The 23,347-nt window shown below is 33.2% G+C and overlaps 3 protein-coding genes across 9 annotated transcripts; 1 reads left to right on the forward strand and 2 right to left on the reverse strand.

Moving 5' to 3' along the window:
• Positions 1-5,139: 5,139 nt before the first annotated feature.
• LOC110665430 (protein NUCLEAR FUSION DEFECTIVE 6, mitochondrial) lies at positions 5,140-9,248 on the forward strand. Of its 7 annotated transcripts, none has more exons than XR_002496874.2 (4): positions 5,144-5,403; positions 5,499-5,620; positions 7,398-7,524; positions 8,666-9,248. XR_002496874.2 is itself a non-coding variant. In XM_058128380.1 (3 exons), exons 1-3 carry the CDS (start codon positions 5,255-5,257, stop codon positions 6,004-6,006), a joined length of 312 nt encoding a protein of 103 aa, XP_057984363.1. In that variant the 5' UTR covers positions 5,140-5,254; the 3' UTR covers positions 6,007-6,195. The 7 variants fall into 7 exon arrangements, 5 of the variants coding, with proteins under 5 accessions (XP_057984363.1, XP_021681238.1, XP_021681237.1 ...); XR_002496873.2 differs by lacking the exon at positions 8,666-9,248 and adding an exon at positions 8,464-8,617; XM_058128380.1 differs by lacking the exons at positions 7,398-7,524; positions 8,666-9,248 and adding an exon at positions 5,966-6,195 and having other exon boundaries at positions 5,140-5,403.
• A 597-nt stretch (positions 9,249-9,845) lies between these two features.
• LOC110665429 (uncharacterized protein At4g28440) lies at positions 9,846-11,732 on the reverse strand. Its single transcript, XM_021825541.2, has 2 exons — positions 11,351-11,732; positions 9,846-10,158 (listed from the first exon to the last, which is right to left on the reverse strand). The coding sequence occupies exons 1-2, from the start codon at positions 11,583-11,585 to the stop codon at positions 9,971-9,973; spliced, it is 423 nt and encodes a 140-aa protein (XP_021681233.2). The 5' UTR covers positions 11,586-11,732; the 3' UTR covers positions 9,846-9,970.
• Positions 11,733-14,326: 2,594 nt separating this feature from the next.
• LOC110665428 (reticulon-like protein B17) lies at positions 14,327-16,772 on the reverse strand. Its single transcript, XM_021825538.2, has 8 exons — positions 16,034-16,772; positions 15,754-15,907; positions 15,599-15,673; positions 15,374-15,515; positions 15,215-15,284; positions 15,001-15,066; positions 14,798-14,920; positions 14,327-14,603 (listed from the first exon to the last, which is right to left on the reverse strand). Exons 1-8 carry the CDS (start codon positions 16,566-16,568, stop codon positions 14,437-14,439), a joined length of 1,332 nt encoding a protein of 443 aa, XP_021681230.2. The 5' UTR covers positions 16,569-16,772; the 3' UTR covers positions 14,327-14,436.
• Between the last annotated feature and the right edge of the window lie 6,575 nt (positions 16,773-23,347).

Here is a 23,347-nt window from a genome sequence, read left to right on the forward strand (position 1 = left end):
ACAAATTTTTATGTAAAATATTGTTTATATTTTCAAAGAAATCACTTCATGTAGAATATATTAAATTATTTAAAAACTATAATTCATATAAATAAAATTTAACTAAACTCAACTAAACCTTTATCCTAAAAATTTGAGGTCGATTATATTGATTCTTTTTTTTTCACTCTAAATAATTTTGAGTAAAATTATCAGAAATGTGTAATGCTTATGGGTCATATTACTCTCCTCAAAGTCAGTTTAAGTCTACCCATTCTTTTCTTTCTATCATCTAATCTAATATGCTCTATTTATCTAATTAGAGCCTCCGTATATTTACGCTTTAAATGATCAAATCACTTTAATATTTCTTCTCTCAACTTATACTCAATTGATACCACTCGTACCTTTTCTCTAATACTCTCATTACGGATTTTATCTCATCTAGTATAGTTACTCATCCACCTTAACATTCTCATATTCGCAACTCTTATCTTAGACACATACAACTCCTTCAGTATTTAACACTTATTACCATATAACATGGTCGGTCGTATGGCTGTACGATAAAATTTTTCTTTCAACTTATTGAAAATTTTGCAATCACATAAAACTTCCATGGCACGTCTCCACTTCAATCATCCGGCTTTAATCCTATTACTAACATCCTCCTCATATCCCCCATCTACTTTGAAGGACTGAGCTGAGATATTTAAAGTGATTACTTTGGCTTAATACCACTCCATCCAAACTAACTCCTTCCCTATCACCAGTTCGGCCTTCACTAAACTTGCAATGCATGTATTATGTTTTCGTTATACTTAACTTAAAGCTCTTTGACTTTAAAAACTCTAACTTTCTATTAACTCCTTCTCGTGTCTCATTTATTGGAATTATATCATTAGCAAACATCATGCACCAAGGGATACTCTCTTATATATGATTCGTCAATTCATCTAAAACTAATGTAAAAAAGGTAAGGACTTGTAGCTAAACCTTCGTGTAATCCAACCGAAATAGGAAAATCTCTTGTATCCCCTTCCACTGTGCGCACAATAGTAGTTGCTCAATCATACATATCTTTCAACACTAGTATGTCATAATAATTCCCTTCTTTTGTTCTAATACTCTCCATAAGACATCTCTTGAAACACTATCATAAGCCTTCTCCAAATCGATAAAAACTATGTGCAGATCTTTATTCCCATCTCTGTATTTCTCTATCAAACTTCTAATGAGAAATGTCGCTTTCATAGTTGAACGATTAGGCATTAAGCCAAATTGATTGGGAGAGATAGAAGTATCACGACGTAGTCGATGTTCTACAACTCTCTCCCATAACTTAATAGTATGGCTTATGAGTTTAATTCTCCTATAATTTGAGTAACTTTGTATGTCTCCCTTATTTTAAAAAATAGGTGTCACACCTTACCCCTCTGTAAGGCATAACATGATCCCGTAGAATACCTAATGAACTACCGCACTTCACCTACCGATAACTCATTAAGTACCCTACAAGGGATTTTAAAACAATTTTCTTACTTTTGTTAAGTGGTGAGCATTTTTTAATAGGTATTTAAAACATATGATTAAAAGTAAATCTAGTTAATATTTTTAGTCCATTTTATTTTTCCGCAAATTTTATAAAAATTTTGACAGAGTTCCCCTGTATTTTGAGAAAACAGTTCTTCAAATACCTGTAAAAAGCACTTCTAAAAATTTTCTCAACAACTACTTCAATTTCACAATCAAACTCAATTAATTTCAACAATTCCACAATCATTTCAATCAATTTCATACATTGATATTTCTTTAAGGATAAACAATTTATATATACATCATACAAAAATTTACATTAAGAAAATCCAAACTAAAATTTATTATGAATTTTATACAGATTTTGTACAAGCGGCTCAAGACCCATTTTAACATGTCCATACATTTCTGTGCATTACATACATCAAAATAAATATTTACAATCCGGGTATAAATTATACCCGGTGACTTCAAGCTGTTAGCTCCTCACACCTCTCCTCTAGTCTCTGCGAAGAATAGAGCTATCACGAGTACTAGGACTCAGTGGTGCACAACATACTAAAATAATCTTTATGCAAAACTTAAATCACATTTATTCAAAAATTTGGCTGAACATGAGAATTAAATACAAATCACGAATTATGAGATTTTAAATGCAAACCAAGTTCATTTCAAAGTATCAAAACACATTTCATAAAACCCACAGTTAAATCATGCCATTCGAAACAAATAGAATCTCAATAGCCAGAGGCTAAAGAGAAATCACATCACAAGGCTAGCTAGCTCAAATATATGGATATCCATTCACATCCTCTTCTCGCACACCTCAACACTTCTCCAGAGAAGGAATCAAAATTCGAAACTAATTACCCCCACTAGTCGTGCTAGTGAGGTGTTCAAATATATGGTCATGACACTGTGGTTTCAAAACTTATCTTAACAATTTGCTAAACATTGTCATTTCAATATACATAATAACTTTCAACAATTTAAATCAAAATATCATAAGAATGCTATAATTCAATATTTCACATTATTCAAAACAGTATGTAAAAGATGATTATAAAAAGTATACGTTGTGCACAAACCTCAAGCGAGTTGCCTCTTGGCCTTGACTCGGTTCCTCGGGTTTTTTCCCGGTATTCTTTTCAACTGAAACACACAATTTTACAATGTTTCAGTACTAGAACTTAACATAAATCCAAAATAAATTTAGCTTCACATTTACCTAGTTCTAACGTGTTAAATTCGACGTTCTTGAAATTTTGTGTTTCGGGTTACTATTCACTGCACTATTCAAGTCAAATTATTGACTTTCTAAGGCTTAATAGGTATGGGAACTCCAACTTCATCCACATGCCACATTTTGGTCATTAAATTTGTTGGTTTTGGTCATTTTCTCAAAACTTAAATCCTGTTCATTACCATCGCTCATGCCGCAATACACCATCGCTCACGCATAATCGCTCATGCAATTTTGGTTCTGGCAGATTTTTTGTCCAACTTCGTTCAGTAATTTGATCAAGTTAAGTCCATAATTTGGTCTAACTTTCTTCATATGAAATGTTCTACTATGTCTTAGGTTTCCATCGGTTCAAGAATCACCTAAATCGGAGTTTTCTAGAGAGAGTTATAGCCATTCAAACATTACTGCTCAAATGGCAATTTTGCAGTTTTGCAGGTTCAGTAACTTAACTTTGCTCAATAATTTGAATGGGTTAATGGCATAATTTGGGTTGGTGTTCTTCATGAAAGTTTTAGATCCATATCTTATCTAATTACTGATAAAATTTCAGGTTATTTTGACCTTCCTAGCTCGAGTTATGACCAAATGAACAAATACTGTTCATTTGGTTAGTTTGTGCAGTGGCAGACTGCTCTTAACCAACTTTGGTCAATTGGTTCACTAGGTTTTGGTCACTTTTTGGGCATGGTTGCTTAATAAAAATTGTGTCATTTTATGTCTATTTTCATCCCCAATTGGTGGCATATCAATTGGACTTGTAAAATTTCTGTTTTGGTCCTTCAAAGTTGGCTTGCAGCATGACCATTTACCCTACGAATTTGACTTCCATTCTAACAATTCCCACACATCTCCTTTGGTCATTATTGACCATTTTTCACTTCACAATAGGTCAAAGTCATCATTTATGCATTTCTCCAAAATTTGCCTCAAAACCCTAGGCCTCTAAACCCTAATCTCACTACTTAATTACCATTAGTAATTTCAAAGTTCCCAACTATAATCATTCAACTAAGGGAGGTCCATAACTCATTCAAACCCATTAAATTCATGCAAATCATGGCCCCCTTCAAGTTGGCCGAAAATCCAATAATGGTCATTCCCCCATATTTTCATTTCATTTCATTAATTCTAAGCTCATTTCAACCATCACATATGCATTTAAAATGGGAAAATGACAAGTTAACATACTAACCTCAACTTAAACACCAAATCTTCAATTGTTCTCTTTCTTTCTTCTTTCTTTCTTGTTCTTAAGTTGAGATTGCAAGGTCTAGTGAGGTTTTTAGGGGAGTTATGTAGATTATGTGAAAAAATTAAGCTTAAGTGTAAGCTTAAAGGAAAGATTTCCATGGGAGTTTATGGAGGAAGATGGGGCGGCAATTGGGAAAAGAAGAAGATAACTAGTTAATTTTTTTTCTTTCTTTTCTTTATGCTTTTTGGCTTATGGAAGACCACAAAAACCTAATTAATTAATTTATTAGTTATACCTTTTATGGCATCATGCATGATGTCATGCATGATGTCATCACCCTTTTTACTTTTTCATTTTTTTTTTCTATTTTTCTATTAGTTCTTTAATTTAATTCTCGATTCTGAAATTTTCTTTTCTCCGATTTTATTTGAGTTAGTTCTCGGTCAATTGACCAAATTGCCCTCCATCTGGTTTGCACATAATTCCATATTTCTTTCAATTAGTTGTTTCGTGATTTTCTCTTTCCACTTGTGTTCATAAGGGTCCTAAGGTTACGGTTTGAAATTTGAGTTTAAAACGACTTGATCCTTCGAAGGTCACCTATCTTTTCTTATTTATACTTAACTAATTGAACATTACTAATTATTTGTGTTTGTAGCTTATCTAGTTGTCTTAAGTGTGGTTCTAATCCCCTTAATTGTCCGGACCGACACCGATCACCGGAACAGTGAAATATACCAGGCTATACAAATGAGGTGTTATAATAGGTACTAAAATACTCCTATTCTATTCATCAGATATTTTCTTTGAGTTTAGAATTTTATTAAATAATTTAGTTATAATTCATATAAATAAATAAATATATTATTTTAAACTAATAATGATAAAAAATTATTTACACTTAATAATAAAATATGTGAATAATAAATTTATTAGTTATAATTTGAAATTATTTTTTCATTATATTAACTTCAAAATAGATATTATATTTTTATTTTTTATAACATATATTTTTTATTAAATTAATATTTTTATATAAAATAATTAATTTATAAAAAAATAAATATCACTTTACATAAAATTTATAAAATAAAATATATAATTTTTATAAATAAAGCTATTTTATTTAGAAAAAAAATAACTGTATCAGCTCCCAATTACAATTACATCAATGTGAAATTGCATGATAATCCTAAATTCAGCCTTTGCTATCCTTACATCCAAACCCTCCTCGACTCCGACAGGGTTTAAGTTCCCATCACAAAGCGCCTACAATACACTTGAGTCTCTATTTTCCTAAAATGGCCTCTTTCACCGCCGCCAGATCCATTTTCCGATCAACCTCCTCCGCTCGCAACGCCGCTGCCCGGTTCACGTCCAAACCCAAATCCTCACGGGCTTCTCCCTTTCGAGCTTCCGCCAACAAGCCTCTCTCTCAACCCATTTTCAGGTTACATGTCAATCTATATATACCTGTGTTTGTGTGTGTATCGTTTGTATTGGGATTAAGCTTTTAAGAGTCGGCTTTTGTTTTGTTGATGAAAGGCGTCCAGTTGAAATGAGCTTCGGCGTTGAATCGATGATGCCATACCACACAGCCACTGCTTCGGCATTGATGACTTCGATGCTCTCCATCTCTCGACGCAGCTATGGTTGGCTTCCGGAAGGTATTGAAAATGCTCTCTCTCTCTCTCTCTTTCTCTCTCTCTCTCTCTCATATTGAATTATTGGTTTGTGAATAGAATCACAATTGATGAGTTTATTATTGAATTATAATTGATCTGTGATACATCAGTTTCGAATTGTTCCCTTTTTTCCCTTGGGAGCGATATTTCGGTTTATTTTGTATTTCAAATGTTGTTTCTTAATAGGTAAAATTTCAATGTATTAATGAGTATTGACTGCGTTATTTTTCAAGAAACTGCTGTCAAAACGCAACTTATTGGAATAGAGAAATAAAATTTTTGGGTAGGAGTGTAACTATGGTTTTTCTGTTTCATTGTGTTTGTCAGAAGGGTGGTTCTGCCTGTGGGTTGGTTGGCTAATTGGTTAGTTTTTCTTCTTGAATTGGGTATTTAGCAGCGGTTGTAATCCTTGTTGATGTTCATGTTTTGCTTTTAGTTTCGTGAGTTAGTGTTTTCTGGATTTAGGCCATTAGATCTGTGATGGAAGCGAGATACTGTATAATATTGATATTGTGCTGTTATGGTTACAGGATATCGTAAATGGCACAGTTATTTTATACCTTTGAGTCCTTTATTCATGGATGAATATTTTAGGCCATATAGTTCATTTAAATGGCAGAACTTCAAACCCTTATCTGCTTTTTCATTTTTGTATTTAAGAATAGGAAGAATGCCATTTTTTTTCCTACTTTATATTAAATAAGTGCATGTACCTCTCTTTTCCTGTTGTAGGACAAGATGAGACTAGATGAAGATCAGGAAGCAAAGATGGAGTGACTTGGATTTATTTATATTTCTGAGTTTGTAATTTAAGGCGTGTCATCATTTATAGACTAGGCAAGATTATTGTTAGAAGTAATTTTGTGACTTAATGTAAAATGACAGCAACATTAGAAAATGATTCCTTGGAAATTTTTTTTCCCAAGGATTCTTAATAAATCTCATTCAGTGATCTTTGTGTTTTATATCGTTTTAGAAAGAATTTCTATTGAATGTAATATCAATTTTGCTCCCCTTTGAGTCCATTATATATCTAACTGGATCAAGTTATAGTTGTATGCTGTTACTTATCCATTTCCTCATTGAATAAACATGTAACATAATTGATTTTCTGGTTTAAATACGTGAACATTTATGCAAATATGAGAGCATGCTTTCAAATTGGAATAATGTAAGACTCACACGGTGCAGGACGCTAATTGTGGGCCAATAATTCAGTTATTATGGTTGTAGTTCAAAGATCTTGCTACTAAATAGGACTGGTTTCATTGGAGAAACTGCTAAGTTGATTAATTGGCAACTTGGCAACTATTATGTTTGCCTAACAGTTTCATGTGGTTGCATGGTCGCATGTGGTTGGATAGGCTAGGAGTAATGGTAATTCCAAAAAATGGATTTTTTTATGAATTGTATTTAGAATTTGTTTGAAAGGAATTTAACTCTCTAAATTGTTTGTAAGTGTTATGATTGAGTTAGGATTGTCTGGTAACCAGCAGATAATGCATTTAAGTTGCTGTTTTTTCACTGAGCATATTTTGAAACATTCCATGTTCCTTATAGCTACCATGATTTTCCTCTCATTGCATAAAGGGTCCTTTCAATAATTGAGTTGTGATGAATGTGTGATTGTAAATGGTTAATGTCTTGTGAGTCAATGTTTAAATGGTTGACTTTAATCATTTTTCTTGATTAATTTTGATTTAAGCAAAGAATCACCCTGACTATTATGGGAATGTACTGATTATTTTCATTTAATCAGCTTGCAATGATGATGTGTGAAACAGAGGATTCAAGCAAGTTTTAGTACAAAATTCTGCCTTTTAGAAGTTTTGAATGGGCTGCTGAGGAGCAAGTTGGTATTTATGGATCTTCCAAACATAGAATTATTAGGTTTTTCTGACATACCACCTTTCTTTTTCCATGACTTTGGAGGCTTAATTGTATCTCTCAAACATCAGTTGGAAGATGTATTACTAATATTAGATTGACTAATATTTTCATTTGCTTCCTTTTGCGAAACCATTGTCCTGGTGATATGAAAAAGACCAGTAGCACCTGCTAATATCTTGTATTTAATCTGCCTTCAATAATGATGTACAATGAGTTTGGGAACAGTTATGTTCCTTAGTCCTTGCTTTCATCAAGCATGCCTCCAGCCTGCCAATTTAGAACTGTTGAATGGCCTGATTATTAGAAAGTTCTCCAAAAAAAATTTATTTTCTTGTTTGACATATATTTGTTTAAAAATCTGGCATTAGCTAAGACTGCCAGAATTGGACACAAAATTGGGAACTACATTATTTTGATTGGTGTCATTTGCCATCATAGGTACTTTATGCACCTTGATGGTTGTGAACCATGTGAATCAGGGTTTTAAATGTTTGTATTTATCATCAGCAATCAGTTGTGAGCAGTTGTTTCCTTGAAATCAATTGTGAATCAGATGAAGTGAGGAGATCCTATTGCGAATTTGTGTCATATTTTGAAACCCCAAATCCTTGTGTGAGTTGTGTCATTGTCTGTTAGGTTGATTAGTATGTGTGGTTTTGGCACAAGTTTTGATTGTATCAAAATTTTTAGGCTTGCTATCAGAGTGCATGAATGGAATCATTCATTGACTAACTTCATCATGGTAGTTATTTCTGCATGATATCTTGCGTAGTTTTGTGCTGAATATTATTAATGATACTTTTGATTCCACATAAAGCAAGGATTATATGCTTTATTGACAAGTAGATTATTCACAGTGCCCTGGATATTGGGCAGTTGCATTTCAACCTCGAGAGTTTTCTACTTGTATCTGACTTCATCTTTTGTGTGTTTAGGGCTGTAATCTATTATTGGCTGGCTTGGCGAAGGGATTTGTTGAGCTTTCCTCCTTTAACTTGTTTTATCTTGATTGCATGGCAATATGTTTTGTTTATCAATAAAGTGTATCAGTACCAGTATTTTATAAATTACATGTCCCTATTCTACTCTTGTTTTTGCATTTTACTTATTTTATACATGTTTATTTCTGTATTGTAGATGGATGAGATTATGTTTGTCTGGTGATATGCACTGGTTGCAAGTCTTGTTGCCATGTAATCTGGTGGCTGCTATCTATTTGAGCTTTAGTTTGATTAGATTAGGAGAGAATTCAAAATTGAACTACAGAATCTGGGTTATAGTTGACTGTTGGATGGCTTATATTTCCTTCAGGCTAGGTGTTTTCTTGGTTGTAAGGTTGTAATACAGAAATTTTATGGGTCTTGTTCTACCCAATTCGCCCTTCACCAACTACCTTGAACATCTCCTTCTTTCCTGGGAATGATCTCAATTGGAACCTTAATGCTTACTGCTAATCTTTTACTGAAAGCTTATGATTAGAATGTGGAGGTTCAACCGCAAGCTTCCTTTGTCTACTTCATGCTTGAGCTATTCTTGCTGATTTCTTGCCACCCGTTTGGTGACCATGGCAGAGCTTCACAAAATGAGCCAAGCACACAATTTTGAAGCAGATTCCCGATTGAAATGAATTACCCATCTCAGTATGGATTCCATTATAATGTTCCCTATTTTTTTAGTTTTTATGAAATGTGAGATATCACAATTCTGAATGCGACTTAAATATTATTAAGCTAAAACTTAAGCTTAAAATTTGTTTTATTGATATAATTCTTCAATTTTGATTCTGAAAATAAAATTTGTTTTCAATGGAATTTTGTTTTGCTGGGTACTCCTTTCTCCCTTTTCGTTTCATTTTGGAGGTTTAGGCTTAGTCCTCTGAAATAAGAAAATAAATTTTATAATTATATTTAAAAAATATTCTAACAAAACAAAAAGAAAATAACAAGGGAAACATAATTTTTTTTCAACAAAACTTTTAAATTCTCTAGCTAAAACTCGGCCTCTAAAGTTTAGAAGCTTCTTCCAAAACGGAGCAATGATCTTCTAGTACTAAATCATCAAGAAATTTCCCACCTTGAGCAAATACAACCATTCCATTTCAAGACCAATAATCATTCTTGCCAAAGAGAATACGCAGAATTAATCCCACATGAAACAAATTGAAAAGGATTCCCATAAATTTCACAATAATTTGATTGTCAAATTAACCCAGCTTGAGAAATGTAGTGGCAGGATTAACTACCCACATTCAGATAAATCTCATACCCAACCTGATAGTCAAATTTTGCAATTAACAATTCCCGTACTGAGATGAAAATTACATCTGAACCAAAACTTTGTACCATATTTAAAAGCTGTCTCTTAGTCAAACAGTTCACAAACAACAAACAAAAATTATAATGTCTTCAATATATTTCAATATTCACTTCCTGAAGATACTAATCATCCCTGAACAGTAACCAGTTCATACTCAACCAGAGAAAGATTGTTATTTTCTTGAACTACAAAATTTGCAGGTTCAGTAACTTCAATGCGTCCCCACTTGTCCACTGCAAGCCTCATAGACCCCTTGAACATGTCAATCTTTGCATTTCGCAGAATAACAGTGCTGCCAGGCTTCATAAGATCAACTGCAAAATATTGGACTGGTATCACAACATGCCGTAAAACATCGTTTCACCAAGACCCTTATAATCGACACAGACCTGCAAACTAGAAGACTTTACTACCAAAAAAACCTGATAGATAGCTAAAATCTATGCACAAACAGAGTGATGCCAATCTTCCCAGTATAGAGTGCCAGGACAAGATCCAGTCCTAGCTAGATGTAGAGGCAGTCTAAACTCTAAACTCCAAAAGGGAATCGTCCAGCTTCAAACCAATTAAATGAGTCCAGTGTCCATTAGTACAAAACAAAACAATTCTCCAAACCCCGCCAAATCTCCCCTCTCTTGCTCTCCCCCGCCCCCCAACCCGCCAACCCCCCACCCCCAACCAAAAAAAAACCCCCCACAACCCCAACACCCACCCAAACCAAACCAGAGGCCCCAACACCATGTGAAATTAACATTCTATGTGAGAATCAATGTTTCAGGATCATGGAGAAACAGATGAAAATCAACCAACCTATGATTTCTTATATCCAAGGTGCATGTGGTTTTTGAGTTTAAAAGAAAACAAAAAATTATGTGCCCCCAAATAGTCAGAACTCGGAAGCTGAGGCCTCCCCTTCAATTGCCACAGAAAGAAAGGAGGAAAAGCAAATACAAGAACTATTCATTTTTGTCCTACATTATCAGATAAATCAAAGCAGGCTATGAATTAGCATTTGTAAATTTTACAATTACAAGTACGCAATGTAAGTATGCACTGCAAAACATGAGGAACTGCTCAGACATGATTAAGTGGAAGTTGCAAATATGTGGGCATGCATGGACACAGAAAATAGCGATATAATTCACAAGGCCATAATGCAGTTTTGATCTTGCACTACAGAAAGAGACCCACAGTAGCTCAACAAACTTCAACCAAAACAGGAACAAATGAACTAATGATACTTTACATTTACACCCATTGAAACAGCACAAGGCTCAAGTTCCCAGCTCTTCAACAGTTCAACTTAGAAACCAAACAGATCAGAGACATAATACCCAATCATGAAGACACCTTACGAACAAAGCATTAAATAAATTCCACTTTCATGATATTGAAAAGGGAAAAAAATCTCAAAAATTCTTGTTCGTTTAGTTTCCCACGTAGACTAATGAAGCTACAAAACAAATAAATAGATAGAGAGGAACAAGCGAGAGACATAAGCAACACCTTGTTCATTACGGGCGGTGAAGACGATAGAGCCAGTGTCGTCGCCGACGACGCACTCAGCTATACGAGAGGGGCGTATAGGACGCTGAGAGATAGACATGGGGGCGCGGCGGGGCTTAGGGACAGGGACGTCCTTGGAGTTGACTACCTTGACGGTGAGATTGTGGCCAGTGGTGCCCGGCTTTAGTTCTTCTACCTTGACGAAAACGGGCTTTCTCTTCTCTGCTGTGGCCATTATCAAGATCAAGAGGTTTCTTGAACCCTAGCAGCCCCTAGTTTCTCCCTTCGCAGAAGAAAATGAAATGGGGGTTAGGGTTTTTGATTTGGAAGTTCTGGTTGGTCTGGGACTAAAAGGGTTAGGACCGAGGACCAATAAAGATTTAATATGAGGTCTATGTTTTGAGAGAAATGCCAGAAAGTTATTTAAATATTATTTATATTAAAATTATTCATATATTTTTAATATTATATAGTAATAAAATAATAATTCATGATAATTAAATAATTCTATTAAAAGATAAATTTTATTTTTCTTTTATTTCAATAAGATATCTAAATAATAGAAAAAAAAATTATTTTTTTTTTCTTTTTATTTCTCCTCATCATCCAAATAAAGGGTAAATGTCATTCTTCGTTAGTTCGTCACCACCATTATATATTGATTCGTCTTTATATTTTTGTAATTAAATTAGTATATTTTTATTTTTTTATTTAGTCATTTGATCTCATTTTAAAGTTTTTATCAATAGGCCATCATGAAAAGATTATATTACCTTATTTAGGTTCCCTATCTTTTCTTTGTCCTTTTTCTTCCTCAACCCTCTTCTTCTCTTTAGCCCTTTGCTCTCTCTTCTCACACACGACCCCAAATTGAATGTTCTCTTGTCATTGCCTCCATGATCACAAAACCAATTTCTCCCTCCCTTCACCCTTACATAACTCCTCCATACTCTCACCCCTGCTCTAGAAATAGCTCAAGTTTGTGGTCATGTAACATTGGTGGCTTTACATGCTTTGTTTAGTAATGGGTTAATGAATTCCAACATAATCAAATTTAAGACTCTTACATATGACTTCCTCTTCCTTTTTGTTGTATCTCTATGTTTTTCTATCTTATAAGTACAAAACTAGTCAAATTTTTGCAGGTAGGGAGGAGATCATTTTTTCTAGAGTTGCTCCATCGTCTAGATTTGAGGTAGAAAATTATAAATTTTGTATTAATTTTGTATGTCTTCAGGTAAAGAGAGAAATGAGAAAGGAGAGAAAGCCAAAAATAGAGAGAGAAAGAGAGAGAGAAATGCAGAGGAAAAAGGAGGAGGACAAAAATGTAAAAGAGAGTGTGAGATGTAGGAAAAAGATAAAGGATGACACAAATGAAAAGAAAGAGAGAGACACAAATGGTAGAGAGATGCAGAGGAGAGACCTAAGGGAGAGGTGAAGGTAAAAGGCTTAAAAAAAAACACACACACACACACACAAGAACCTTTCTCTAGATTTTCTGTCACTAAAAATTCTCTTAACACAAAAATGGTATTAGGGAAGGGTTTTTCCCCTGGTGACAAGCCCTCCCTCCCTTTCTTACTCCTCTTTCTTTCTCACCTCCGTCACCTTTAATCTTCTTCTTCTTTCTCCTTTTCCTTTGTCTTTCTTTCTCTTGTCTCTTTATTTTTCAAAAGGATTTTACCCATTTTAGTGATGACTTTATGACCTCTTTTGTTAGTTCAACTCTAGCCTACACAGGGAGCTTTTTGAGTTTAGAAAGAGAAAGAACGTAAGATTGGATGGTGTTTTAAATCGATATACTCGATGTTCAATCTACTATCATAGTGACTGATGTTTTTTTAATATACAAATGGCTTAGACTACTAGTTTACTAATAGTCTCAGAAAGTTGATTCAGTCTATTTAGAGATTTTTTGTATGCCTCACCTCCTTTTGAGACTCACAGATGATCTTTAATTTGTATTTTTACCTAATTTTAGGTGGTTCATTGTATCACTAATCTGATTTATTTTTCTTTTTCAATCTATATAAATATTAAGTCTATTAAGAATGCTAAAATCTATTTATTTGGAAGTTTGAATATATTTTAGTTAAATTTCTAGTGTATACTCGCTTTGCTTTAGTTAAATTAAATGAGTATTCTGATTAAAAAAAAAAATAAAAGACTTCATTTAATTTAAATAGGGACAAAAGGCTTTAAAGTTAAATGAAAAGACTTTTGTTGTAGATAAAATATAAAATTCCTGAAACATTAATGTAATTATAAAAATATAAAAATAAATGATAAATAATGATAATAGTGTAGGCATGGCTGAAGTAATATCCTGACAAATTAATGTAATATCCTTATTTAGGCTCAATTTCATTTTTTTTAATAAATTTAGATCTATGTATTTAAGTTTAAATAAATTCCTTTTTATAAAAATAAAATAAAATAAAATAAAATAATTTTTTTATATTTTTGTTAATAAAATATTAATCTTATATTTTAAAAAATTATAAATTGTTTACCATCCTTAGCCTGGCAGACCAACAGAAAAGGAAAACCATATGTGAAGACAAGAAACATACTCCCTATGACCGAAATAGTTAGGCAAGGCATCGATAAAGCGAACTGCGAAGTGCGAACCATATGTGAAGACAAGAAACATACTCTCTGCCTAACCACAGGCACATTTCTCATCTAGTAAGCTAAAACCCACATCAGTTTTCCTCCTCAAAATCCAAATTTGGGTTTGAATTACGAGATTTGATTGCATTTAAGATAGTTAAAAAGCTCATTGATTTGACTGTCGTTAGTAGTCTTTGCATTCCAATCACTTTCAAGTTACAATATACAAAGTTGGCAAGAAGCTTTTTCATCTCAGATGGGAGAAGGACTTCTGATCAGAATAATAGTTGAAGGAAAAAACAAGAACTCAAAGCAGAAGAAATGCAAACACTCCTCTGCGGTCACTTCCTCAGATGGGAAGGACTTCTGATCAGAATAATAGTTGAAGGAAAAAACAAGAACTCAAAGCAGAAGAAATGCAAACACTCCTTTATTTGTTCGTGTTGAAGAACATAGATGTGTCACTTTTATGATTATTTCTGGGCGGTCACTTCCTCTGCAGCCACCAATGCCTTTGACTGCTGAGGTTCTTGTTCCTCCCCTTCCCCTTCTCCTTCTCCTTCTCCTTCTCCTTCTTCCTCTTCTTGTTTTGGTACCAGACGTTGCCGGCAGCAACGTAGGATCACTAGAAATATAAATGCTGCAAAACAATACCATATCTCATGTACCATATCTCATGTAAGAATCAAGATTTGTGGGTAGTTTCATGTGTGCTATTGAATAATTGGCTTTGTAAGGGAATGGACTAAGCTAAGTCCTGCAGAATTATGTATTGCAGGGCCTGGAGTTTGGAAATTGATATCATTGAAACAATCTCCAGGCCTGATAAATTACCAGCAAAAATGCGTGTTTTGATGCTGGACATATTCCAGAAGGCTGTGACTGCCGATGCTGCCACAATCTTCTTGTGAGAACAAGCTTCCCATGCTTCCATCACCCGGCATTTCATGAAATGAACTGTAACCCTCAACAAGTTAAATTCCAATAAAGCAACAATAACTCCTTACATTTGAATTATACTTGCGGGTTCCATGTACCTTTCTGGTTTATTTGATAGGAGTAGCATGAATATAATTTGGGGATAGTGAAACCAATGAAAAACCCTGCTCAAATTCACAAACAAACAATTATATTCTCATCCACCCATTCATAGATAAAAGATTTCAACATATAAAAAAGGAGGGTAAAAATGTACACAGCCTTAAAAGGTTAGCAATTTGACAATGACTGCAATTATTCTGGTGGTCTTACCTATTGCACAAAGTCTCCACAGAGTTACAAGGTGGCCATACTCAGCTCCAAGAAGCAAGAATGGAATGACCTACAGCCAGAAAACAAATGCCCATTTTAAGTACTCATGGAATCAAACATGGAAATTTGTTTTAAGTATTTAGTGAGAATGGTAATTACTTTGAGGGTCATGGATGGCTCTCCTGAGAAAAGCTCTATTGTCTTTGAAATTGCGAGATTCGCAGGTGGTAGTATTAATCTACCCAGTTTTAAGATGTCCTCTTCTTTCAGCTTGAAGTTACATCTCTTCTCAACATTATTTCTGTGATTAAATTACCAAATCTTAGAAAACAGATTTGACAAACCTGAAAACAACATTGTATTGCAGAAATATTGGAACCATACCTTGGACATATCGAATTTGAGATGAAAGAAGCACCCAAAAACAAGAGACCAAGTTGGGAAACGGCAGAGAAAATGCTTAAAACGTAAAATTGAAAAGATTTAGATACCTTGGAAAAAATATAAAATAAAATCAAACACAAAGAAGAGGTACACACCTGAAGCTAATCCCTTTGGCAAAGCAAGAAGACAGGAAACACAGACACCCCAAACCAAACCAAAGACTCGATTTTGCAACATCCTTCCACATTATCAGATCATAAATAATCATCCCAATTCTATCCAAATTGCCTCCATCACCATCATCAACTTCTAAATTCCCCAAGTCACCATTAACAAAAAGAAAAAAAAAAGCACAAATCAATTGAAGAACCTAAAATGGAAAATCAAAGCGAAAAGAGTATCCAGAGAATAGAAACAGAAGTTGTTTAAACATACTTGGAGAAGGATTTGAAGAAGGTAATGAAGGGACCAAAGAAAGCTTTTCCTTTTTAGACCTGCCGCTATGCCTTCTTTTTCGCACCTTGCCAATCTCCTCCACCATGCCTATCAAATCTTTCTCTTCTCTACTCTCCATCTCCGACCTTCTCCTTGACCTTCTGCTATGCCTTGGTGAAGCACAACCAAGAGCACCTAATTGAGCTGCCCTACTTTTGCATCTCTTGCGAGACCCAGTTGGCTCCATAGCTGCCTCCTCGCCCACCTCAAGGCGATCAGCTAGGCGGGTTCTTGATTTTCTTGAAGGAGATGGTGAGAGGAGAAGTAGTTCGCGGAAAGGAAGAGAATTGGTGGAAGATTTGAGAGACAAATTCAAAGGTGTTGATGGAGTCTTCTTTGCTGGTGAGGGTATGAGGTCAAGAGATAGATGTGGTGGTTCTTCATTGTCGATGGAATTGGTGATTCGGGCTAAACGAGAAGCTGATTTGGTTTGAGAATTAAGATTTGATCTATAAGAAGAAGGTGTTGAATCCATTTGTAAACACTTTGTGTGCTACAATAACAGATTTTTTGGGATTTCAATCAAGATCTTACAGAGAAGCTTATAAAACGCAAGTATTTTGAGCGGATTCTTGAATCTTGAAAATGGGATTTTGATTGAGAGAAAATGAGGGGATTGAGAGAGGGTTTTTGATAGTGTTTCCCGGTGCTGGTAGTGGCTCTTGAAATGGCAGGAGCCGTTAGAGACAGGTTTTTGCTGCTTTTTGATATTTTTTAATTTCTAGAGGTGGGAAAGTGGGACCATGAAGTGCAACGGTAAGTAAAAGTTATGAGCCGCTTTATTTTGTGCCGTTAGTCGCTTTGTTTATGTTGACGGGCTTGGCTTATTTTTTTAATGGGCCTCGACCACAATGGCCACAGCCTAAACAGTTCAATTCTTGATTAAAATCGCATCAAAATTAGTTAAATTCAGATTTCTCGAAAATTGATTTTGAATCGGATCAAAATTAATTCGTTTGGTCTGATTTAACTTTTTTTTCCCCTTTTCCCGTTTAGTTTTTGACCCTAATCAAAACATTATCTTTCTTATTTATATTATTTGGTGTTATAATATTTATATTAATATTTAGAAATTAAGGAAGTAATGCACCTTAACTTTTAACTTTTATAGGTTAAAAGTATGTTTTGATTAGAGATATCAATATTTTTATATTTAATAGCTAATTTAACGGTTATTTTTATTAAGTATTTATGCTTTAAATTACCATATAAACAATTAATTATTAATAACTAATATCTAACGGTTAACGGATAGTGACTGCTATTAAAATAACTATCAGCCATTAGAATAGTTAATAGAACCGAATAAACTCAAAATATTCAAAATAGGACATAATGTTATTTTATACATTTAGTTATATTTAAACCTTATGTTCCAATTATTTTTATTTAATATATAATTACTATAAATTATTATTTTTATTATGAATTAAAGTACTAAAATTATCCTTGTTTAGAGTATAATAGCTTATCTCATCATATTTTGAACTCATAAGAATTGAAAATAGGAGCTAAAATAAATAATATATTCAAAAATAATGATCTTTAATTTTTTTTTTTTTTTATCTTCAGGTCTTAATTGAACCCAAATTATAATCAAATCTAATTTTTTTTAGGGCACAAAATTTATAATTTAATTTTTTTTTAGTTAAACCGAATTAAATTGTTGGAAGAATCTATTATTATTTGAAAGATTTAATCCTAATTCGATAATTATATAATTAAAAGGTTAGATTATCAATCTTAAATACTAATTAATATGAACGAACAAACAAACAAACAAACAAACTTTGATAGGATAATTTACAAAAGGCATATTGCAATCCAAGTTCCAGAGGCAAACAAATTAAATATCCTCACAATACAAACCCAAACAAACAACTAGCAAGATTCAACTTCTTGTTTAAGTTCTTAATCAATTTTCCCACCAGAAAAAGAAAAATTCTTGATCGATTGGCACACACATAACTAGATATAATCAAATCTTATTTTACTTGGACTTTGTTAAGGTTTTCCTGGAGTTTTTGGATCATGACGAGTGTTTGCTCCAGGTCCTTGATAATCTGCGTTTTCCAAATACATCCTTCCATTCATATAATATCCTTCTCCTAAATCAACTAGTTCTTCTCCACTCTTCAAACCCATTGCATCCTGAAATTAATTAATAAATCCACTTCATCAGGTTATGTTTTTAAAGAGAAAAATATGAAATTGTGATTAAAAGTAAAGAAAGAAAGAAAGAATAGGGCATGCATGCCAGTGGGAAGGTGATCACGAGAACTATATATGCAAAAGAAAGACACGGAGAGTGCAAGTTCTTGTGAATTAATCTTGATCTTTTTATCACCTGAGTTAGAAAATCTTGGACTGAAGATGGGTTTTCTTCAGTTGATTTCAGGCTTCCTGCAAACCATATAAATTTAGTAATCCGAGACATAATCATCAAAAGAAAATAAAGAAAGAAAGTTGAAACCATAAATTTATGTGCAAAGAATTCATTTTGAGACTCACTGGTTGCAGAAGAAAGCACAAGAGAGAGAACCACAAGTAGCCTAATAGCGAGAAGACCCCTTACCACCATCTTTTAATATTTGATCAAAGAAGACAATATATAGAGATCTAGAGATGATTATAGGAGAAGTGATGCTTAGAGTATGCAGCAATGCTGCTTTATATAGAGCTTAACACTCTGAGCTTTTTTCTGAATATGCAAAACAATAGAAAGCAATGCTCCCCACAAAGTCAGCTTCTTTATTTATTTATTTATTTATTTTGGTTAATTCCACTTGCCAAACTCTATCTTTCTTGATGTCATTTTAATATCATGTTATCAATTTATTTTTTAAATATAATGGGATTTATTATCAATTAATTTTAGCTCAATTACATTAAAATTGTCTTAAAATTATGAAATCTTAAATTTAATATCAATCAAATTAAATAAAAAAAGAGGTTTTGGAGGGTATAAGAGGGGTTTCATATTTTGCTTCTTTTTATTTCAAAAATTAATATTTCCTTTGACAAATATCACATGCTTATTATATATTATTTAATATAATCACTATATAAATAATAATTTATTTTGATCATTATAAATTATAATGTATAAGAATATATTTATTATATACATAATAATTGCCATGGAAAAATATATATATACATAACAATTACACTAAATAATTATATAATAAATAGAGACTTAATTTGATAAAAAAATAACTTTATATATATATATATATATATATATATATATATATATATATAATATGGATGGTACATATATTGTGAATTTAATATGTCAACATGGTGCATATAATGTGTTACACCAGTATATTAAATTCTTTGCAACTTTTTCTGTATCATTTCCTTGGTAATAATAAAAATATTTTATGCATTCCAAAAATAAGATTAATATTGTTATAGTTTTATGAATTATGTGGAGCATTTATATATATAAAAAATCTTAGAATTTGATCTATATTTTAGTTTAATGGAATGTTGCAGGCATCTTGGCAGACAGTTTTTGGTACAAGTACTATTGACCTGTGAAGGTGATGAAGTCTTGGCCTATGTATCAATAGAAAATTTCCAAAACAAATTCAAGGACGATGGCATTGTAGGGAGTTTTGAGCCCACCTTGCATACAAAAATTTGAATCATTAAGTAAAATTAGACACTAAAATGATGGTGACTCCTCTTTTCTTAATTAGATTTAGCTTATGTAGATTTAAAATATAAGATAAATAATGAGACTCGTTTATTGAATACAAAGTCTCACATATTTATATTTTAAATTCATAATAAATCATATCTAGATAAAAATTTATAACAAAAAATTAATTAGAGACATTTTTTAACCTCCCAATCTTATCCTCATGCACTGAAAAATACTCAACCAACATTTTTTGCTCTATTACTTTTATCTAAATTCCCATATGGTTTCCCTAAGGCAAAATTTCTCTATTAGATTCTTTGAAAAATGTGTCAGTACTAGCTAGATTGAACTAATTGGCATTTTATAAGAATATTAGTGCTCATTATTGGTGCTGATTAAGGCTCCATGGTGCATTTTATAACGAAGATGAAATGATCAAAAAATGTACTTGTTTGAGCCTTCAGGTGCCCCCTAATGGTTGGTGGGTGGCCATATTGTGTTGTGGGTTTGTGGGTGGGTGTCATGTATGTAGATAGAACCCAAAACCACATGATTACTTCACATCAATGGCAGGCCCTCTCCCAAGCTGTTAGCAGTAAAACTTCAGTCTTGAGTTTACAGGTTCAAGAACACCTCCAAGAATGTAAAGATATTGGCAAGAAAACAATGCTTAACAATCCAAAAGATTTAATCCGACCAAAACCATCTTCAAGAGTTAATGGTTCAAGAACGAAACTTACAAGAAGCCAATTCTTCAATCCCACTGTAAATGTTAGTTTGATCATATGTCCGATGAACAGAAAACAGAATGATTGTTTAATATTTCAATGTCCTATCATCATCATCATCATCATTTAGAATACCAAAATTACTGCTCAGAACTAACTAAAACTGGACTTTTAATTTCCCCCCTTACCAGGTAGAATAATGCTCTTGTTTAGTGGTATTCTTCATTAGGAAGCTCAGAGTGCATGCCTTTAACAGTAACTGTTGCATCTGTGTTTCTTCCTTGCATTCTCCATTAGTGTGTGGTTATTCTCTGATTTTGCAGGCATTGGATCAACCAATGAATGGGTATTTAATATCATGTCCATACCAGACTCATGATCCTAAGATATACAATGATGTGGATCAAAAAAGAAAATTTAAATATCAATTACATATGTTATATAGAAAATATTACGTCATTAATTTAATGTTTTTAAAATTTTGATTAATTTATTATTAATGATATGCATTTTTTATATTTATATTTATTATTAAAAGAATAAAATTATGGTATATATATTGTTTATTTTAGTATTAAAAATATTCAAAAAAGGATAATGTTATTTTATACAATTATTTATATTTATACTTTATATTAAAATTATTTTATTTAATATATAATTAATTTAAAATAACTATTTTATTATGAATTAAAACAGTAAAATTATCCATGTTTAGAGAGAGAGAGAGAAAGAGAGGATCAAAGGTTGCTAGGAAAGGGATGAGAAAAAGAAAGAGGAGGAAAGACATATAGAATTAGATTATTAGAATTTTGATAATTTAGTTAATAAGTAATAAAATAAATTTTAATATAAATTTAACATTGATTATAATTAAGATTGTTATAATTTTAATAATTGCAATAAGGGACTAAATATTATTAATTCATCCTAATATCATGATTTTATTTTATCTTGGATATCATCATTTGAAATAGAGGGATTTAATTTAATTTTAGTATAAATTATTGATAAATTATATATTTTAAAAGTAAGAACTTTTTAGGGTTAATTTGAAATAAGCATTTTATAAATCATTTTAAATTTATAATCTAATATGTCACGACCCAACCTATGGGCCGGACCGGCACTAGGACCTGGGCCAGCCTAAAGCCCCCGAGGCCCGTAGTAAGCCTAACTGTTCATTTACCCAACTCTAAGGCCCATTTGGGCCCAATTTCAAGAAACCAACCGGACAGAGTCCGGCCATAAAATGGACCTACCAACGGGGAGTTTTTGACTCACCCGACCTGTAAACACAGTCAATACTCAATTGGGGAGCTCAGCTCACCCTCCACATACTCATCAACATAAAAATAAATGGGAGCTCAGCTCCCTCATCCAATCCATCAAACATGCATAGAATATTAAGTTTACAGGTCCAAAATAATAATTTAGTTTACAGGCCCAAATCAAATAAACATTCTAACACATGCGGAAATTCTAAGATTTAACCAGTTTATACAAACATTAGTAATCGACCTGTGAGGGAGAAAGCAGGTTAACCTCAAAAATATCCTCCTGTGGCTTGGAAAAATATTGAACAGGAGTGAGCGTTCGACTCAGAGAGTAAAATATCAATTTTAATCATAATCTCTATAACTATCTAAAACTAATGCACCCTGTAGAGTGAAATGCAACATCAACAACATTTTCACATCATAACATCAAAAAGGCAATTTGGAGCACTCACGCACCCTGTAGCATCAATCATAACATATGGGAGCTGATCCCCTATACAGCTCTCTTAAATCCAACTCAGTGCCAAGAACTCAAGCCGACTTTCGCAATAAACCAAATCGAGGGTCCCAAATGAAGAACTCAAGCCGTGACTACCCCTCGAAGGATCGGGTCCCAGCGAAGAACTCAAGCCGTGACTACCCGTCCTATCCATAGTCCACACCACATCACACGCACGCCAACGCACGCACACTGCTCCAAATTACCACAACAACATCCATGGCACTTTAACAGTTATCAATGCAACATAAATCGTGCCTAGAGTTTAACTACATAAATATATGCATATAAGTGATGCATGGGCATGCTGAACATATAATAATATCGAAATTACAATTAAAATTAATATTTTACTCACAGACTTGATGACAATCACTGTGGCGGCTGGGCGGAGGACGAAGGCATCGGCTCACCTGACAATTTTATTACAATCATTTAATAAATTTGACTCAATACAAACAAAGAAAAAGACCAATACGTCCTAAGTCGTGCCGAAAATCCGGCAGAGTCTCCCCTATACCTAGGACTTACCCAACCTGCAAAAGGGTTCAAAACACACTTCTATATCCACAATCCATATATCCACAACTCAATCACATCACACAGCCCCTCCTGGGCCCATCAAATCAATCATTCATCACAATATGTAAAATTTCAATTTAGTCCTTATAATTGATCATTTTTGCAAAAACTGCTCAAATAAGCTCTAAAAATTATAAAACTCTGCCCCGCGGTCCTTAGAAATATTACTAAGCTATTGCAAAAAGAATCGTAATTTTCTAAGCTACCACGAATATTTTATGGATTTTTAATCCTATTTAAGCACTAGAAAATTACGAAAAAGCAAGGTTCGGGTTTACCTTTGCCGATTCTGACTTCGGGAACGCGCTCGGGATGCCTGACAATGGTGGGGTAGCCAAAACCTCGATCCAATTCGGAGACTTTTCCGGTAGCTGGTCTGTCTGGCCGGAAATTCACAGATCCGGACAACTGTCGAATTTCCTCGAATTGAGGATACCTACACGAAGCCCAATAATAATATATAAAAAAATCAGGGGTGTTACATTCTTTCCCCCTTACAGAAAATTCGTC

This window comes from Hevea brasiliensis, chromosome 10, assembly GCF_030052815.1.
Source record: "Hevea brasiliensis isolate MT/VB/25A 57/8 chromosome 10, ASM3005281v1, whole genome shotgun sequence".
Classification (NCBI taxonomy): Eukaryota; Viridiplantae; Streptophyta; class Magnoliopsida; order Malpighiales; family Euphorbiaceae; genus Hevea; species Hevea brasiliensis.

What these genes read in the sequence shown, in the direction of transcription:
- LOC110665430 (XM_058128380.1), top strand. Translation starts at nt 5,255, where the DNA reads ATGGCCTCTTTCACCGCCGCCAGATCCATTTTCCGATCAACCTCCTCC. An exon ending in CTCTCTCAACCCATTTTCAG is followed by an intron (nt 5,404 to 5,498) that starts GTTACATGTCAA and finishes TGTTGATGAAAG; the next exon opens with GCGTCCAGTTGAAATGAGCT. An exon ending in CTATGGTTGGCTTCCGGAAG is followed by an intron (nt 5,621 to 5,965) that starts GTATTGAAAATG and finishes TGTGTTTGTCAG; the next exon opens with AAGGGTGGTTCTGCCTGTGG.
- LOC110665428 (XM_021825538.2), bottom strand. Translation starts at nt 16,568, where the DNA reads ATGGATTCAACACCTTCTTCTTATAGATCAAATCTTAATTCTCAAACC. An exon ending in TTCTTCAAATCCTTCTCCAA is followed by an intron (nt 15,908 to 16,033) that starts GTATGTTTAAAC and finishes TGGGGAATTTAG; the next exon opens with AAGTTGATGATGGTGATGGA. An exon ending in AGCCATCCATGACCCTCAAA is followed by an intron (nt 15,285 to 15,373) that starts GTAATTACCATT and finishes TTCTGGCTGTAG; the next exon opens with GTCATTCCATTCTTGCTTCT.
- LOC110665429 (XM_021825541.2), bottom strand. Translation starts at nt 11,585, where the DNA reads ATGGCCACAGCAGAGAAGAGAAAGCCCGTTTTCGTCAAGGTAGAAGAA. An exon ending in CACCGCCCGTAATGAACAAG is followed by an intron (nt 10,159 to 11,350) that starts GTGTTGCTTATG and finishes AATATTTTGCAG; the next exon opens with TTGATCTTATGAAGCCTGGC.